At 44.4% G+C, this 20,649-nt stretch overlaps 1 protein-coding gene across 1 annotated transcript in view; it reads left to right on the forward strand.

Annotated features, from left to right (window-relative positions):
- Positions 1–20,649, forward strand: part of LOC102936412 (vasoactive intestinal polypeptide receptor) — a 178,196-nt gene that overhangs the window by 88,178 nt on the left and 69,369 nt on the right. The window contains exon 3 of the mRNA XM_007055553.4: positions 8,412–8,519. Coding sequence (XP_007055615.2) covers positions 8,412–8,519 — 108 coding nt within the window. The remainder of the gene's footprint in view (positions 1–8,411; positions 8,520–20,649) is intronic.

Raw genomic sequence — 20,649 nt, forward strand, 5'->3', positions numbered from 1 at the left:
TTCTGATGAAAGCTATTGCAGAGATGCAAATCAAAACCATTTTTTATTAGTAAGTGTTGCCTACACATAAAGTGGAAAAAATCAATGTCTGGCTGAATTGAGGGGAAGCATGATAATGCACTGTCTAAGAAAGCATCCTATCATTAAGATCAGCCTGGGAATCCTTTTCGCTTGCTCTGAGTGGCTGAGATAATTTTCTGCAGAATGTGGATGTCGGAGGTGGCTTGCAAGAAGAAATAATTGGCATCTTCATGCTGCGAAGAGCTAATTATTGGTGGAAGTAAAGCCCTGTAGTAGCTGGTACCTTACATGCTCTAATGGCATTCTTGTTTTCCTGTGGCAGACCACTGTCCCTGCCACATCCCTCTCTTGCCTACAGCACCAGGGTGATGCAAGCCAACGCGACAGGCGAAAGCACATGAAGGGAATGTGAGGCCATGCAGAGTTGCAATGCAAACGTCTGGACTGATGTATTTGCTTTGGATCAGAGTTGGTGCCGACGAGATCAAAAGAATAATGAGACGAAGGCAGGGCAGGTCGGCAGCCACTAGCCGTGACGATGCATCCAGAAATACTGGAAACAATAGTGAAAATGGAAGTGAATCGTTTGAATTTTGCTGTTCGGGGAGGGAGGGATTTCAGCAAAGAACTGCTGCAAGCTGAGCTAGCCAAGGGCAAAGCCAGTTTGTCACAGAAGGCCAAAATAAACCCTAACCTGCAGCTCCCAGGTAGGAAACTGCAGAGCTGGCTAGGAAAGGGGAGCTCATGTACAGAAATCTGGTGCTTGTACCGGGGTCTTATAGGACTAGGGTGCCTGAGTGCTGATCCCGTATGGCCACAGTCTTGCTCTATCTTTAGGAAGTCTTTACAATGTCAGAAGTCTGAGGTCCAAATTCACAGGGGCAGTCCAGCTGCTCCACTCAGGTGGGGCCCTCATGCAGAGTCACCCCTGTCTGAGTCGTCTGCCGGGACTGAACCTGGGATCTCGAGCCACAAGCCTGTACACTTTAAGCTAAAGGGCCAGGGCCATTAGTGCAGAAGCGGTAGCAGACTCATATGCCTCTGTATGTGGTCTGGCCACTAGAGTGGGACAGAGAGTCACTGTGTGTCAGTGCGGGTTACACAGAACAACCCTAACCCTCAACTGACGACTCAAAGGCTGCTTTGCACAGAGCGGGACTGTAACGCTGAAGCTGCTCCTGTGTTTTTTCACCTCTCAAACATAGATCATAATTATTATGATGGTACATCCTTTCACAGTGAGGTCTCCACGGCACATCTCAAGTAGAGCGTGAGGCCGGAACTTGGATCGTTCCAAACTGGGATGCAGCTCTTCCTATCTCCTGATGGCCCTTGGTGCTTTGATCTCTTGCAAGGAGCTGCTATTAATTTCCTTTCACAGTTCCCGTTCTGCCATGTCGTCTGTCTTCTCCCGTGAAAGACGCTAAAGCCAAAATTTTCAAACCTGGATCCTTCAAATTAGGCCCCTCTATAAAAGTGGACTGATTCCCAGATGTGGTGATTACCTGTAGCTCCCACTGATTTCACGAGGCTCTATTTCTACTGCCTGCAGAAAATTATATTAATTGCCTCTTTGCGGATGCCCATGCCCATCTGGCTGGAATTTGTAGGTGCTTGTTTGCAAATATATATATATATATATATTTGCAGGCATCTCTTTTTAACAACGTGGCCCATGGTGGTTTTCTATTGGATGGTTTGACCGAATTAAAGTTTGACTGACTCTGCCACTAACAGCAGCAAGCACTTTGAGGCAGGGACCATCTTTCTGTTCTGTGACCGTACAGCACCGAGCACCATGGGGCCCTGGCCCATGATTGGAGATCACAGGCACTACTGCAAAATTCCACTATATGCCTAACTGTCTTTTAAAAATCTGATAAGGCAATGCAAGCAGTAATGATAATTTATAACCAGACGGGGCAAACCACTGGAGAATACACCATAGGCAAAATTGCTGCAGTGCTAACAGGGGATGTAATAAATGTGACACAACAGATCTTTGGCATCCCTGACTCCTATGGCTATTGACTCCGTTGGGTAGTTCTGAAAACTGCCAGCTGATGTCAAACCAGAGCAAAAATGAGCTTCTGTTGCAAATAGTAGAAATGTAGCTCACGAAAGCTTATGCTCGAATAAATTGGTTCGTCTCTAAGGTGCCACAATTCCTCCTGTTCTTTTTGCGGATACAGACTAACACGGCTGCTACTCGGAAAAATGCTCATGACTGTGTATCTTCGCCCCTCCATAGGAGCTGAGTAAAATGCAACTTTCCTTTGGTGTCTAACCCACTAGCAGATATTGAGGAGTATATTGAAATCCAGGGGTACTAGAGAAATTGTATTACTATGGACTTGTCTACACAGAGACTTAGTGCGTAGCAAGCTGGGGTGTGAATCTATAGCACACAGTTTGCCACCCACTAACTGGCTGTTTGAACCCTGCTAACATGCACTAAAAATTCCCTAGTGCACTTTGACCTACTGCTGTTTGAAAGCCCCCTCGGGAACTTTTTGTGTGCAGTAACAGGGTCCACATGGCCAGGTAGTGCCTGGCAAACTGGTGCACTGTAGATTTACGCCCCACTTGCTATGCACTAAATCCCCATGTAGAAGAGTTCTAGGTCTCAGACTAAACAAGGATCTAAAGAGCTAAATTCTTCCTTGGTGTAAGTGCACTGATTTCTATGGAGGCACACCGGGAATGACAACCCTCATTCGGAAGCACTTAAATGAGACCTAAGCACATGCTGAAATGCGTTCTTGAATCAGTGCCTCAAATAGCTCCAACAATTTAAAAATTTACTATATTCACAGCCATGTGATACTGCCCTCCACCCTCCCCCGCTTCTTAACCAAACCCATTAACATCACAGGAGCATGCCCAACTTCTGTAGGTTATTTCTGATGCTTCCTCGTTAAGCTCCATCTGTATATTTTTAAATGCAGACACTTCTCAAACGGCCATTTATCGGGTTTAATCTGCCAGGTATGTAAACCAGAGCAAACGACAGTGTCCCATATGAACTGACGTGTGTTGTCTAATTTTTTAACCTATTACAAATTTTAAAAAAACAACCACAACAGAGAGCTAGAGAGAGAAACCTTCTGCTGTAATGTGATATAAAGTTGCCTGCCTTACAATGAGAGACTTAAGGAGCTTAATCTACTTATTTTATCAAAGGGAAGGTTAAGAGGCACCATCTATATGTAATCACCCAGGGGGAACATATCTGACTGTAGGGGGCCCGTTAGTCTAAGGGCTTGTCTACACGTACATTTTATAGCACTCTAACTTGCTGGCTCAGGAGTGTGAAAAATCACCCTTCTGAGCGTAGCAAGTCTGAGCGCTTTAAAGCGCTAGTGTAGACAGGCTCTGAGCACTGGGAGTCACGCTCCCAGTGCTCGGAGCTAATCCCCTCGTGGAGGTGGATTGCCAGCGACAGCGCTTTGAAGTTTCCAGGGTAGCCATGCCCTAAGGCTTTGTCTACACTGGCAAGTGAAAGACAAAACTTCTGCTGCTCAGAGGAGTTTTTAAAAAACCGCCCCCGACAGACAAAAGTTTTACCAGGTGTGAACAGCACTTTGTCGGCAAGAGACAAAGCTAATGCCACTCGTTGGGGGTGGAAGTTTTTTGTCAGCAGGAGAGCTCTCTTCTGCCGACAAACAGCGCTTACACTGCTCCTTTTCGCAGCATGGTTGTAATGGTACAGCCACGGCACTAAAAGCTGCATAGTGTAGCCATAGCCTTGGAGACCAAGACACAGTGGACCAACGCATCACAAGATCCAATGGCTGCAAGTTGGTGTTAAAACATTTTAAATAAGAGGCAGTTTTTAACAGTGAGGGTATTGTCACATCACTTTTATAGGCTAAAGTAGTTAGTCGTTGGAACAGATTATCAGGGGATGTGGTAAATTCTCCATCACGTGGAGCATTTAAATTATTACTTATTTGTTTTACTGTAGCGCCCAGGAGCCCCAGACATTGAACAAGACCCCATCGTGCTAGGCCCTGTGTCAATAGTTGATGTCATTCTACAAATTACGCCCTAGTTTTCAACCCAAGTTATTGGGACTCATAAACTTTAAGGCCAGAAAGGACCAACATGATCATCTAGTCTGACATGCTGCAGGCCACAGAATCTCACCCACCCACTCCTGTAATAGGCCCATAACCTCTGGCTGAGTTACTGAAGTCCTCAAATCTTTATTTCAAGACTTCAGGTGACAGAGAATCCATTTACTCTAGTTCAAACCAGGAAGTGACCCATGCCCCACGTTGCAGAGGGAAGTGAAAAACCCGCAGGGTCTCTGCCAGTCTGACCTGGAGGAAAATTCCTTTCCAATCCCAGATATGGCAATCAGTTAAACCCTGAGCATGTGGGCAAGACCTACCAGCCAGACACCTTGGAAAGAATTGTCAATAGTAACTCAGAGCCCTGCCTATCTTGTTGGAGATATGTGCTAATAGCAGTCATGGATGGGCCATTTGCCATTGTAGGCAACTTCATCATTCCATCCCCTCCATAAATTTATCAAGATCAGTCTTAAAACAAGTTAGATTTTCTGCCCCCACTACTCCCCTTGGAAGGCTGCTCCAGAATTTCACTCTGATGGTTAAAAGAAAAGGAGTACTTGTGGCACCTTAGAGACTAACCAATTTATTTGAGCATGAGCTTTCGTGAGCTACAGCTCACTTCATCGGATGTGAGCTGTAGCTCACGAAAGCTTATGCTCAGATAAATTGGTTAGTCTCTAAGGTGCCACAAGTACTCCTTTTCTTTTTGCGAATACAGACTAACACGGCTGCTACTCTGAAACTCTGATGGTTAGAAACCTTCATCTAATTTCAAACCTAAACTTACTGATGGCCAGTTTGTATCCATTTGTTCTTGTGCCAAAATTGGCCCTTAACTTAAATGACTCCTCTCCCTCCCTGGTGTTTATCTGTCTGATGTATTTATAGTGTGCATTTACATTAGGAAGGAATGTTTCCCTCCCCTACAGGAATCACTAGATGAAATTCCCTGACCACGGTTTTGCCAGAGGTCAGACAAGATGATCGTAGTGGTTTCCTTTGACCTTCAAGCTATGAAAGAGTTTTGTCAGTACGAATTTAGTAGGGTCACATTATTCATGAAAGGTGAAGCCGTGGCTGATGGATGCAAATAACCTCCAGCACGTGCTGATAAAACCTTTGCATCTCCCCAGCATGAATTGCCTACTTGCCACACGTGTGGCAGGAAAAAAACAATTTTAGCTGTATACCTTGTTTAGCAACATTTTGATTAACGCATAAGTAGAGTATGAAAATAAGTAGGTTCCATCTCCTCCTTGTATAGGTTGGCTCCCAAATGGCCTGATCCAGAGCTCACTGAAGTCAAAAGGTGTCTCCCCATCGACTTTAGTGGGCTTTGGGGCAAATATTATCGCAAGTCCACCTGGACAGGCTTTGGAGGAAGAGAGAAGCATTTTAAAACCTCTAGAAATTGCCTAAAACCACTTTTCCATGCATAACAATGATATGGATCTGTAGTCCAGCATCTCAGGACCTCACCAGGTGAAAGCCCTGTGCTGTGTATCCCATAGGGAAGATGGGAAATCTTTCCAAAGTGTCTTAGCACCTATTTCTAGCCCTGATGGCTTATGGGCTGTCTGGTTAAACCTGTCACTGATGCAGAACTGAACACAATGCTGCAGGCCTCAGATCGCTGTATTCTTGGGGCAAAATTCTTTCTTGGGGAAAGGAGGAAACATTTTTTCTGACAGGCTGCTTTCATAAATTATAAGACCAGAAGAGCCCATTGTGATCATCTAGTCTTACCTCCTGTACAGCACAGGCCGTAGGGCTTCTCTGTATTAATTCCTGTTTGAACTAGAGCGTATCTTTTTAGAAAAACATCCAGTCTTGATTTTAAAATGTCCAGTGGTGGAGAATCCACCACAACTCTTGCTAAACTACCCTAGCTATTAAAAATGTGCACCTTATTAGTCTAAATTTGTCTAGCTTCAACTTCCAGCCATTGGATTTGTTTTACCTTCGTCTTTTTACGAAAGCTTAATGCACATTAGAAGTTGCTCAGAGCTTCGGAATGACAGAAGCAGTCCCAAGGGAGATGGGTTTGTGGACAGAGTACAGGTGAGGTGGTAAGATGTGTGACGAAAAGTGCAAGCTATCACATGGATATCCATTATAGCTATATCTTATCTCTGTATAGCTCAAAATCTGTTTACTGAAGGATGTAGGCAGCGGTTCTTTCTGTGCCTTGCATTTCAAACAAGAACAAATGAACTGTAATGTAAGTATTAGGTGTAGACGTTTAAACTAAGCTCAAAACAAAAATGTTCTCCTTTAGGAAGCCATCCAGTAGTTTTGTCTTGTATTTTATATTGGATTCCATCTTGGTCCAGAGTTTCAGATAATATGTCCTGTGGTTGTGAATACATTGTAAGTACCTAGGTTGATAGGCCCAGAGTTCTAGAAGTTAAGAGGTCCTGTTGTGAAACCATCTATTTTCCATGGGTAGAATTCTGATGTCTTTATCTTTGGCCCTACTGGTCACAACTTCGTAGGAATTAAATATGAGCCTCTGAGAACTGAGCTTTGTAGCTAATGTTAAAAGTTGGAAAATTGTATTTTAATGAATCTAAAAGCGGAGGTTACAAGAAGATATTCTCAGTTGTTTTCTTTGCAATCTCAAATAATCCCACTTCAAAGCTGCATTTGAAAATTTCCATTTACCCCAGTAAAAACAAAGATAAAGCTTTGATTATAACTTCCAAAGGGAGTTGAGGTTGCTTTTCGGCTTTCTGGTTGTTCAAAGCATTGTTGTTTGCTTTCTCCTTATTGATCTGAGGTATCAAAGGTGCTGATGCAGTCTTGGCAAATTGATTGTGGAGTTAGGCTCTTGGGTAGCATGAGTGAAAAAGTTTGGTCTGTTTCACATCAGTAATATTTACTGAAGAAATATGCCCTGGCAGTGGTTTTCTGAGTTCCTTTTACTGCTATCAGAAACAGGTTTAACTAAGTGCTTTTTTTCTTTACAATCCAGTTCCACCTTCTGGGACATTGGATTTAACCACAGCCTTTTCCTAACCTTTGTGGAATTGTTCTGTGCCACATCATGGGTGACTCCTGAACAGGATTGCTAGAGGGAAATGGCTGCAGTATCTATCGATCCATCTATCGTTATTATTTGCATTCTGTATGAAATTCTGATTTTTTTCATTGAAAATCAGAACAAAGCTTGAAAATTTTGAAATTTCCAGGGAAACAAATTCCGAAAAAGTTCAATTCAGGATCTTCAAGATATCTTGTTTCAATAGTGTCAACACACTTACTCTAATTTAGTTTTTATATTTATATTAAAAATTAAATATAACATCTATAAATTAAATATAATCAGTATATAACACATTAAAAACAATATTTTAATATAATATATGTCAAAACAAATTGAGTTGAATTGATCGCATCGAAGTGAAACATTTCCACAGTGAAATGAAACGTTCTATCAAAATTTTGTTGAAATCAACTTATTCCCGCAAAACATTTCAGTTTCATTGAAGCCACAGAAGCAGTAGGAAAGTCCTAAGTGGACTTCATGGAGTCTTTTGCATGTCTCTGTTTTGGGAGGGGTTAAAAAAATCTTCTTGGGCATAATTTACTCCTTCCACCCAATGCATCCACTGCATCAACCATAATTTTGCACCTGTGTGGGTGGCAGTTTCAGTGGCATGAGGGGTGGGGGAGTTACAAAGGAACAGAAGCAGTCGCATCTTGTGCACAGTTTGCTGTGTTCAAATCAGGTACTTTAATTTGGAGGGGGAGCAAGAGATTTAATCTGAGAATCTCTAGTGTTTCCATCTATAAAATCCACTATTCACTATTAGCCCAGATTTGTCTCAGTCCTACACAGATCTGGCCTGTGTCTCCCTGTCAATTCCAGAAAATGTTTGATGCCACAAATGCTGAATCTTGAAACTGAGGTTATTGAAAATTGTGTTTAAAGAAAATAATCCCATATTATTTCACTCTTTCCTCTCCATTTGTGAGAATTAAATCCCTCATTCTGGGTCTTCAGCACATATTTTTAGGATAAAGTGTAGTTTTGGGAGCCAGCCTCCATTTAGAGCAATATATAGTACACTAACGTGGGGGTGGTCTCAGGGATCAAAACAGTCTTTTCCACCTCTAACTTGTGTAATCCTCTGATCCAGGTTTCAGATTTGATTGAGAGAGTTGGAAAACTGGACAGAGCTGGTTGCTCACAAGGTAGCCATGAATCATGCCCTGCATTGGGTTTCTCTGCATACTTTCCATACAGCACAGACAAAGTAGTCCCTAAACATTCTAATATGGTCACCTCTTTCTCTTCTCTTTCTGTAGGTTGTGGAATGATGTGGGACAACATAACCTGCTGGCCCTCAGCAGCAGTGGGAGAAGTTGTGGTGATGCCATGTCCAATATATTTTATCTACTTCTCCACTTCTCTGGGTAAGTGAAACTAGACAGTTCGTTTACTATAAATGTCACTTGGTGTTTTCTAATTTGATTCACTCCGCCTTCCTTCTGGTGAATTAAGAAAAGAAGGACTTGTGGCACCTTAGAGACTAACAAATTTATTTGAGCATCAGCTTTCTGTTTGAAAAGTAAAGTTGAAACACTCCATGATGGCTGTTCAGAGGTAATGGACATGTGCTACTCCCCATTGACGTCAGCTGGAGTTCTGGGTGCTCAGGCCGTCTGAAAATGAGACATTATAGCCAATCGAGGGCTGTAATGCTTTTAATCTAAGAGAGGTTATTGGTAACTGGGTGGAGTTTAATAGCCAAGGACACGGAGGAGGTCAGGCTAGCTGACCTGGTGGTCCCTTCTGGCCTTAAACTCTATGATTCTTTATCCGGTAGAAGTGGGTAAGTAGTTGAGTAGTTAACCTGCTTGACTACACCCTTGTATCTATCTCCTCACTGGTATGCCCAAATCCCCAGCCTACCGACATGGATTCACACTTATTATTTTTCATTGTTTCTTTACATTACAGTAGAGACCAGAGACACCAGTCACAGTTGGCATCCTATTTTGCTAGGTCCTATATAAAACATACAGAGTCCCCGCACCTTGCACTCCATGTGTGGGTTTATCTCTGAACATTGGCCTAACTCTGCTCCCACTGAAGTCAATGTGAGTTTAACCTGTGACTTCAACGAGAACAGAGTTAGGCCAATGCTGTTCACTTTGAAGATTCCACTCTACGAAGTTGCATACAAAGAGGAGCTAGTAGAAAAATGTTCCCCCCCCCCTTTAGAAAATTTTGACAAAAATAGGAAAAAATAGTTTCCTTCTAAATTAAATTTTCCACAGAAAATGTTGAGGGTTTTTTTGTTTGGGGGGGGGGGGTTGTTTTGTGGGATTTGGGTTGGGGGAGGTGGGGAGTTAAGTGAAAATTTGAAAACCAAAAAATTCTATCCAAAAACTGAATAACTTCAATTCAGAAATATTGCTGTAGTACTTCATGAGAGTTGTAGCCTGGGTACCTCATGCTCCCATTATCCTCTTGAGCCCAGGGTCCCTGGTCAGACTTCATCTCCCATGGTGCTCCACAATCTTCTCTTGTGGAGGGGGAGGCAATGGATCATGTGAGTTCTTGGCAATAATGCATCATGGGAGATGTAGTCCCGCCAAGGAGCCTGGCCCAGAGAAGAGATGGGGGACATGAGACAGTTGAACTACAACTTCCAGAAGACACTGCAGCAGCATATTCAAATCAAAATATTTCTGGTTTTGAAAGAAATATTTGGGCTTTAAACATTTGGTTTTTTGACTAAAATCTTAATTCTCCACAGAAAGCAGATGCCTTTTGTGAAAATTGTGTTTAATTGAAAACTCAGCTTTCCATTGAAAAGCCCTTTTTCTGAAAATTTTTCAACCAGCCTGTGACAGAGTGGGAGTAGCTTACGGCTGGCTCACCACTCTGTGTACTTTGTATGCATTCCCACCTGGGCCAAATAGGGAGATAATTGATTAGGTCTGGGTGATTAACTAGTTAACAAGCTTATTCAGCTCATCAGCTGGGGATTGGTAATTGGGAGACAGGGAGGCAGAGAGGGAAGCTGGGAGGAAGGGCAAAGAAGACCAGAATCTCAGGGAGGTGAGACCTCCCTTCCCCTTTACCTCCCCACCCTGCGCCTAGCGCGTACATTGAAGCTTAAGGAAAGCCTTATGGTGATGGGCCGTGAAGCTGCATAAGACATTGTAAATAAAGTACACTGTGGTGAACTTACATAAGAAAGCATGAGGACTGCCTGAAAAGAGGAATCCAGTGTATGGGAGCCCATCCTGTGACAAAGCCCTGACACAAAGGTTCGATAATGGTCTAGAGAGGATGCATACTTTGAAATACACACAAGTTGTAGACATACTTGCAATCCCTCTCCAGACTCCCCCCACCATCACTGTAAACAAATGAAGTAAGTGCCAACTCTCCCAGCTGCCCCTCAGACAGTTAATAGCCTGATTTTGCAGCGACGTTGTGGCAGGGAGGAGAGAGTTGAAGGAGGAGTGGCCTGCCAGGTTGGGCATTCCTGTGTGAGGGCCAGTGTGGAAGAAGGCACAGTGGGAGTTGTTGGTGCACAAAGTTGACAAATGAGCAGCTATGACTGGCACCATTGCTGGATCCGAGACAGTAATGAGGAGGATGCAGTCAGAGGCAAGAGTGGACAGTCAGAGTTGATGACGGGCCTTGAAGGTGAGGATGAGAAACTTGACCTTGATGCAATGAAACTTAGGAGCCTCTGCAGGGGCTCAAAGGAGGTGAAGTGCTTGGAGCAACACCTAGGCAAGATCATCTTAGCAGCTGTAGTTTATATGGATTGGAGGCTGGTGGGTGATATACATACAATCACTGAGCCAGATTCTGCTCTCTGTTTCTCTGGGAACTGCACTGACATCAGTGAGGAGAACTGGGCCACTGTTTCCAAACAGTAATAGTTCAAAGAATGCTGTAACTGCAGCAACCATTTGCAAAGATTGTTTTTTTTTCGCTATCTGGGGACTTAGGTACTCAGATGTCGTGGTGGCAGGCGCCTGTATACGAACTTATATTGTCAGAGAGATCTGCATGTCTATAGATAACATAATTTCAAGATGGTACCAGCTGTTGATTTGGAAGAAGGGTCAGGTAGATGCTGGGATACTGCGCCGTTGGATGCTAATTTAAGGACATGCATAAATAGGTGGGGAAATTCCTGATTTCCATTAACTAACTCGTATATCTGTGTTTTGGGGTAATGGGACTTTTCTGGATCCAACTCTGCCTGGCTGCAGCATAAATGTCATTGCATCACTAGGACGACGTTTCTCTACTGAAGGGAAACAAATGTATTGATATTCACTCGGTAGGCATTCACCAACTATCTATCTCTGGTACTTACGTGATCCCCATGACTCTAATATCTGAGTGCCTCACAATCTTTAATGACAGGTTTCAGAGTAGCAGCCGTGTTAGTCTGTATCCGGAAAAAGAAAAGGAGGACTTGTGGCACCTTAGAGACAAACAAATTTATTTGAGCATAAGCTTTTGTGAGCTACAGCGGTGAAGTGAGCTGTAGCTCACAAAAGCTTATGCTGAAATAAATTTGTTAGTCTCTAAGGTGTCACAGTCTTTAATGTATTTATCCTCACAACACCACTGTGAGGTTGGGCAGTTATTATCTCCATTTCACAGATAAGGAAGTGAGCCACAGAGAAGCTATGTCACATGCCATAGCAGGAAGTCTGTGGCAGATCAGGCACTTGGACCCACATTTCCCACGTAACAAGGAAGTACCCTAACCACTAGATCATACTTCATCTTTTCTCTCATCTGGGAAAAACTACTCTAGATTAGGGATCCAAAATGGCTTTCAGTAAAACCCTCTAGTATTACAATTATGCCATGAAAATTAAATCAGCGTATGTAATAAAATCTTTGTTACACAAGACAGACAATCTGGGCCTCTAGTTAATTAATTATCTGATGTATAAAATAGACAAGCTTCTGTTGTATGTAATAAAATCTTTCATATCAGACAGAAAAGTTGGTCCCCAGCAGAGGTGATAACCTGATAAGTAATAAGCACAAGAAGGCCAAAAGGGAAAGTGGGTTAATTCACTGGTCTAGCCGTTCTGGAAAGCAGAGTTTAAATCTTGACTCGTGGGCAAAGTAATAATGAGTCTGCCGGTTGCATTGTTTTTGATTATTTTCATTACAGGAACCCCTGCAGGCCTCATTTGAGATGATGAGTTATGCTGGAGGTTGCACATACATTTAGTAAGTGACAGTCCCTGGCATTAAAGGCATACAGACTAAATGGACAAGACAGACTAAGGGTGGGAGAAAGGAAGCAATATTATCCCCATTTTACAGGTGGTTAACTGAAGAGATTAAATGACTTGCCCAAGATAACAAAGGAATCCTGTAGCAGAGCCAGGAATTGAATGCATATCTCCTGAGTCCAGGTGTGTTGTGAAGCTAAATATGTTGTGGATGATTGTGAAGCACTCACAGCACAGTGTTGAGTGCTATAGAAAAACCCATGAGGAAATTAATAACTTGGTAGCATTTTATGTCCGTTCTGGAGTCCCTTTGCAGTGATATGAATGCTAACACACGGTGCAGGGCAGTGGAGAATCAGAGCCATCTGTTTTTATAGTTAGAATGGAAATGTTAGGAAGCAAAGATTTAGTGCATGAAATTTCCTCCTTGATAAAGAAATCTTTTCTTCCACTGTCTCATATCCTGGCTTCTGTCAGATAAAAGATGGAAACCAGAAAATGCCTCGCACTACATTTATCTCATCTGACACTACGGTCTTACACCATTCACAAATTCAGTAGAGCTTCATTATTTCATGATATTCGTCATTAGCACTTGGAAAGGATGGACAAAAATATAATTTGGCACATTCCTGTATTAAAGAGCATTACTCACTTTCATGGCACTAGAATATTCTAGCTTTCTTTATGTCTGTAATCCAAAAGTCACTGACACCAACCACAAACTTCTTCATGCAGTTTCTCAAATAAGAAATCATCAGTGAGTCTGGCTACGCTGGAATTAGAGCTATCATTTCCAGCTTGAGGAAATGTACCTAGGGCCTCAGACAGGACACATGCAGGGTGGACAGCCTATCCCACCGCTTGCATCGCCACAGTGAGACTTCTGGTTTTAGCACGCTGGCCCAATCAGAGCTAGCACAGGTAGGGCTACCCGAGCTGGGAATTACACCAATGTAGACATAGCCAATACTGTACATATTAAGATCTATACTGCACACTGACTTCAGTATAACCACGTCACTCCGGGGTGTGAAAAATCCACACCCCTGAGCAGCGTAGTTGTAGTGACCTGTAACCCCTGTTTAGACAGCGCTATGTCGCTGGGAAAGCTTCTCCTGCCCATATAGCTACCGCCTCTCACGGAGGTGGAGTAACTAAGCTGACGGCTTAGAGCATCTTTATCACAGCACTGCATCGGTGCAGCTGTGCCAATGCAGCATTTGTGGTGGAGACCTGCCCATCCTGGCTAATGGCCACTGATGGACCTGTCCTCCATGAACTTATCTAGTTCTCTTTTGAACCCTGTTATAGTCTGGGCCTTCACAACATCCTCTGGCCAGGAGTTCCACAGGTTGACTGTGCGTTGTGTGAAGAAATACTTCCTTTTGTTTGTCTTAAACCTGCTGCCTATTAATTTCATTGGGTGACCCCCTAGTTCTTGTGTGATGAGAAGGAGTAAATAACACTTCCTTATTTACTTTCTCCACACCAGTCATGATTTTACAGACCTCTATCATATCCCCCCTCAGTCGTCTCTTTTCCAGGCTGAAAAGTCCCACTCTTATTAATCTCTCCTCACACGGAAGCCGTTCCATACCCCAATCATTTTTGTTGCCCTTTTCTGAACCTTTTCCAATTCCAATATATCTTTTTTGAGATGGGGCGACCACATCTGCACGCAGTATTCAGGATGTGGGCGTACCATGGATTTATCTAGAGGCAACATGATATTTTCTGTCTTGAGAATCATTAAGAAAGGGATGGATAATAAACATTCTGTTCGCTTTTTTGACTGCTGCTGCACACTTGAGCGGATGTTTTCGGAGAACTATCCAAAATGACTCCAAGATCTCTTTCTTGAGCGGTAACAGCTAATTTAGAGCCCATCTTTTTATATGTATAGTTGGGATTGTGTTTTCCAATGTGCATTACTTTGCATTTACATTATACATTTTACAATATATGTGCACTGGGAGTGGTGCCTCCTTCTAGGCATCCAGATGCCTAAGCTCTGGGGCATTTCATAAAGCAGGGGAAGATAGGTGTTCGACTGCCTATGTCATGTGCGGGGCCTGATCCAGGAAGCATGCTCACAGGCCTCCTACTGAATCAGCCCCTCAGGTGAGATCACACAAGCAATGGGGGCGGGAGGAAGTGGAGGAGGGACTCCCTCATAACTTCCAGCCCAGTGGTTAAAGTACTCACCTGGGATATGAGAGACACCCCCCTGCACCTGAGGAAGAGAAGAGATTTGAACTGGGATCTGCCGCCTCTCTAATAAGTGCTCTAACCACTGGGACACGTGTATTCTGAGGTGATACTCAGCTGTCTCCACGTTCATGTTGTTGCACTCTGGATAAGTAATTAAAGAGCCATAGGAGAAGCACGACTGGATCCCGCGTCTCCCACACCTAGGGAAGTGCTCTACCCTTTCTACTGTAGAGTCATTCTCATGCTTCTCTCTCTCTCTTATTTACATATATATGTAAATAAGGCCTGTCTACTATGTCGTCTTCTTGGTTACCTTAGTTCCTACTGCTGGTACTCTAAACTGACCTCTCTCCATCTAAAAATACTATACCTAAATGATCTTTTCAGCTGCTCTTTGCTTGTACTGTATTGGCCCTCCAAGTCCTGTACGTTATCATTAGCTCTAATGGTTTAGCTCTCTCCACTCACATTATCCTCTTGGCCAGTGCTTCTCAAGCTGTCTGATGTGGGGGACCGGCAATTTTTTTTTCCAATGTGCGCGCAGACCGGCAGCCGATGGCTCGCGGACCGGCATTGGTCCGCGGACCGCCACTTTGAGTAGCACTGCTCTAGAGAGCCTCTTGGAGACTTTAGTCATGTCCCTTTCTCTCACCACAATAAATGCAACCCCTGTTTTTCCTCATTCTCATTATAGTATGCAGTGTCCCTCTTCTCTTATTCCTGTTGCTCATTCCTAGCCCTTTCCGATGATCTCATTGACCTCCCTGAAATATGGTACTTCACATTGGTCATGAGTGGTTCTAGGTCCTAGATCTGCATGGGGGAAGGGGAGAATTTTACCATTGGGGGAACCGGTAAATTAAAATTGGAATAATAGATAGTGGAAAATAAAATAATTAATGCTATTAGCCAATTTGTTCATGGTAGCTCTCTCCATTGTACCAGTGATCCCCAATATTCTTGGGTGTAGGTGGGCAACCACCAAGTAACAGGTTCTAGAGAGCACAACCAACCAGTGAGGGCCAACGTGCTACCAATTTCACATCATATCTAGAAGTACTTTGTCCAGTGGGTGGTGGTTCCAGAGGCAATGTCACAACAAGGTGACCAGTCACATTGGTGACTGACGCCATTGCACAAAGAAACACATTCTTTGCAAGAAAGAGAAATTACACAAGAAGGTAGTTGGGAAATTGATCGGGAGGCTAGCCTGATCTGTCATAGACAATCTGACCAGCAAACACCACTTTGATATGTTCTCTGACCCACCCTGAATTTTGCGAGATTACTCATTGCATTCTCACCAATGTGTTATGGCAGGTAACCTGTTGAATCGTGATCATTCCTCAAACATCTTCCTTGTACTGCCCCATAGTCTGTGCTGGTTTTGGTGTCTGTCTGGAATAGGGCTGTCGATTAATCACAGTTAACTCACTCGATTAACTGGTGTGGATGCAGCCTGCTATTCACTGGGGCAAGTAACCACATATACCCTACACACCAACATGAGCGGTGTGCAGTGTAGACATACCCCTAGTGGTCATCGTATAGGAATAAGACCTTGTCTATGCTTTAAAAGTGCGCCAGTGTAACTAAACTGATTTAAAACTCAGTCTAATTAAGCCAGAGACAACTCCTAATGCAGAAGCACTTAAACCAAGCCAAGTGTCACTTATATAGATTTAACTTACTGGTAACTTGGTAAGTTACCAACATACGCTAAACAGAAATAAGTGAGGGTAAAAGTGGCTTAAGTGTATCTACATTAGGGTTTGCACTGGTTTAATTAGATGCATTATTATTATTAATCAATGTAGTTACAGTGGTGCATTTTTCTAGCATAGTTTATATCTACACTGCAACTGGGGGTGTGATATGCATGTGGACATTTGCATGATAGCTGTAATCTATCTAGCTTGCTAAAAATAATAGTGAGGACATAGCTGTGTGGGCTGGTAGGGTAGGTGGAAAACAAGAAGAGCTGGGATTGGGTGAAGGAGATTTGAGATTGGGTCAGACTCCAAACTCCTATTTGCCTGGGATCATAGAATCACAGAATATCAGGGTCGGAAGGGATCTCAGGAGGTCATCTAGTCCAACCCCCTGCTCAAAGCAGGACCAATCCTAAACTAAACCTGGTTGTCTCTGCAACCAGGACCAACTCTGCTCACGGCAAAAACAAAATGAGAAAGAGTAAAATTTTCAGAATGCCTATGGAGGGGAATCCACAAAGGTACTTAAGCATCTGATCTCAGCTTTATAGTTCGTTCTCTCTCTCTCTCTCTCTCTCTATGACTGCTCCACTGTGGATAAATACTTAAACAGTCACTGGGCAAGAAAGAGGGAAAGACACTAGTTCAGTGAGTAGGGCACCCACCTGGAAGATGGGAAGCCCTGGGTCCAGACCCCCTGCGCCAATCTCTCTTTCATTACTTAGCCACCGTGGAACAACTGGATCAGGAGAGCTTGAGGAGCCCCACATCAGAATATCCCGTAGCTCAGTGCACCTCTTCAGAGAGGTAGGAGACCCCTGTTCAAGAGCTTTTTCCCATGCTGGCAAAGAGGGGGAATTGAACCTGGGCCTCCCACATCACAGCTGAGTACTTGGGCCACCCCACCTCCTGGTATTTTTTGTGGCGTGAGGCAGGCACCTAACTCGTTCCCACAAGAAACCCTTTAGGCACCTGCGCCATCTGACTGCAGGTGGCGGGTGCCCATTTGTGGATCACTAAGCAGAACTAGGCACCTCCCTGCAGCCTGGACTGAGGAGCCTCTCTCCGTCGAAGGCGTGGGGCTTAGCGCGCGCACCCCTGGGTGGCATCTCCCAGTGACTAGCTTAGGCGGCTCCTCGCCTAGCACGCTGGGTTATGTAGGCTGCATTCTTAGGCGCCTCTCTCAGTGCATTTCCGTGATTCTCTAGGCATCTAAAATTTGATGCTGCGAAGCTCAGCGTTGCAACGCGTAAGCCCCTTTGTTCAGGGAGGTGGTTTCACTAGGCTGGCAGAAGAACACATTTTGCCAGTATAAGCTGGATCTCCACTAGAGGGCTTTGCCAGCGTACGTATACCAGCCAGGAGTTCCTCTCATGGAGACTAGCCATTAGGTACCTAAGCCTCATGGAAGGTCAATGAGACTTGAGCACCTAAGCCAGTTAGGCCCTTTTGAAAACTTTACCCTCTATCTAAGGCTATATCCGTACGTGGAGATAGGGGTGTGATTCCCAGCTTGTGCAGACATACTTGGGCTAGTTTGGTGTAGCTGAGGTAGCGTGGGTAGCGGTGAGTGGTGGCACAGGCTAGCCGCCCCAATTATCACCCCTTCTGAATCCCATAGGTACATACTCAGCATGGCTAGAAAGTGTCACCACTCCAACTGTAGACATACCCTTTGGGCCAAATTCTGCTGTCTTGCCATCTTGTAACCCCAAGTAATTCCAGCCATGGCAGCAATTATTTCAGTTTTACACCAGTGTAACAGAAATCAGAATCTGTCCCTGTGGCTTTAAATTATCCAGGAGGGCAAAGAAAGTAGTTATTTGGCAGTGCTTTAAATTAGCAGAGACAGGAGGGCACAGACCTTACCTGAGAGAATCATGGACCTTTTAAATCCCAGTAGGTCACCTCTAAGATATGAAATATTTGTTTCAATGTAAAATCTCTCCAAACCTGGCTGTACTGTTCTGCTTTGGGTTTCAAATAGATCTTTCCTCCATATCTCTTGATTTTTTTTAGCCCAAGAGAAGTAACTGAAGAGCCTTATGACATCTTTTTGTCATCCCTTTTTATTTGACGATGTGCCTGAAGTCATTTTCAGTGCATTCAGCCCAGTTGTCCTGGGAGCCTGTCTTCAAGCCACACACTGTATTATTTTGTGCCTCTTCCTAAGCACTTTTAAGCAAGCCTAGAATGATTGACAGGAAATAACTCAATCTGTCATAACACACCTGCAGCATGGCACTTCTTTGGAAACTGCATCCTCTCCCTGCACGTCTGTTTGTACTGCAGAGCTGATTAATCCCGCATATCATTATCCGTCTTCATTATACAGGAGAGAACTTTGCCAAGTTGAACAACATGTGAGAAGACCCATCAGATATGAGTCAGTTACTGTTAGTGGCTATCCCCACACACACCACACTTACAAGTGTCTATGCAAAGCAAAGGACCTAGCATGAGATTAAGGCCCTGATCCTACAACCACTTAGGCATGTGCTTAACTTTACTACTGTGAATTGCCTTATGAAATCAAAGGAGCTGCTCAAGGTAGTAAAATGTAAGTGTTTGAATAACTCGTGACAGGATCAGGGTCTCAAGAGTCTGTGTCTCCATTGCTTTCCAAGTGCTTAGCTGTTTACGCTTGTGTAAAGTGGGTGTAAAATTGATATAGTCAAAACATGGTAAATATTATTATTTTATTTGCAGAATCATGTGCATTCCCAGCCTTGTAAAAGGGAGAGTTTTTCATATATTTGAAAACTTTCTCCATTTTTTTCTTTTACTTGAAAAAATGTTGATTTAAAAAATTATCATTTTGGGGGCAGATGATGATGATGATTACTCTTTCTTTTCATTTCCTTCCTATTTTGCCACTGAAATAGGAGAGGGGGCGAAGGGAAACGGGTGAGATGGAGGGAGAAAGAAAGGGAAACTTAGCAAAAAAAAAAAAAAATTTCACTGTCAGAAAAAAAACAGACATATTAAAAAATAATTCGTTTGGTAACGTTTTCATTGGGGGGGGGAGGTAATTTTTGGTGGAAAAAAGATTTCAATTGAGAAATTGCGACCCGCTGTAACGCGAAGGGATGCACTCACTTTGCACAGGTGGAAATGACTACAGAAGGCTCGAGGCAGTGCAGAATCAGACCCTAGATCTTTAGATGAATGCTGATTTGTATCTTCTCATTTTTATCCTATATCCGCACTACACCCACACCTGTGACCAGATGCTCCCACACCACACAGTGTAATTGAGGAGGTAGGTGGCTTTGGGTGCTTAAAGTGTGCTGTGGCCTCAGACCTTTGCAATTTGTTTGTAACAAGCCTGTCACGCTGCATTTGTCAGACGTCTTGGAAACTTTGTCAAGCAAAATGCCCATTGTTTCGTTAAATGCATTTGTATAGTGCCTCTGTGACATGCTTGTAGACTGAGCTATGGATTGCCATCCCGTGGCTGACCCACGTGAAAATAACAGCCTATATCTACCACCAGCTCCTGGATTTGCTCTTCGATCAAATGAAAGACATGGATGCTTTTACATGTGAAAGTCCTGGATTCAAATCCTGTTGACACCCATGAGGAGGAACTTGTTACACTTCCAGTTAACAACATTCAGGACTTTGTACTTTTAAATATTATTCTTGATTATCTTGTTATGTTGGAGCAGTGGTCACCAACAGGTCGGTCTCCGGCAGCGCAGTGGGGCTGCCCAGGCCCCACGCTGCTCCCGGAAGCGGCCATGGGGGGGGCAGGGGTCTCCCTCCATGTGCTACTCCTGCCTGCAAGCACCGCCCCTATAGCTCCTATTGGCTGGGAACGGGGAGCTGTGGCCAATGGGAGCTGCGGGGGCAGTGCTTGCAGAGAGGGGCAGCGTGTGAAGCCATGCGCTGCCTGCCCCCTCCCAGGGGCCGCAGAGGCACATTGGCCCCTTCTGGGAGCAGCGTGGGGCCGGGGTAGGGAGGGAGCCTGCCTTAGCCTCGCTGTACCACTGACCGGGAGCTGCTGGAGGTAAGTGCTGCCCGGCAGGAGGCTGCACCCCTACCCCCAGCCCTCAGCCCCCTCCCGGAGCCAGCACCCCGAACCACCTCCTGCACCCTAAGCCCCAGCCCTGACCCCCTGTCCCAGAGCCAGCACCCTCACCGCCTCCTGCACTCAACAGTCTGCCCCAGCCCGGAGCCCCTTCCTGCACCCAAACTTCTCCCCAGAGCTTGCACCCCTCACCCCCTTCTGCACCCAAACTCCTTCCCAGAGCTTGCACTCCTCACCCCCTCCTGCACTCCAATTCCCTGCCCCAGGCTCAGCCCAGAACCGCCTCCCGCACTGCAAACCCCTCGGCCTCAGCCCAGAGCCTGCACCTCCTCCCAAACCCTAAACGCCTACC

Source organism: Chelonia mydas, chromosome 2 (genome assembly GCF_015237465.2).
Source record: "Chelonia mydas isolate rCheMyd1 chromosome 2, rCheMyd1.pri.v2, whole genome shotgun sequence".
NCBI lineage: Eukaryota > Metazoa > Chordata > Testudines > Cheloniidae > Chelonia > Chelonia mydas.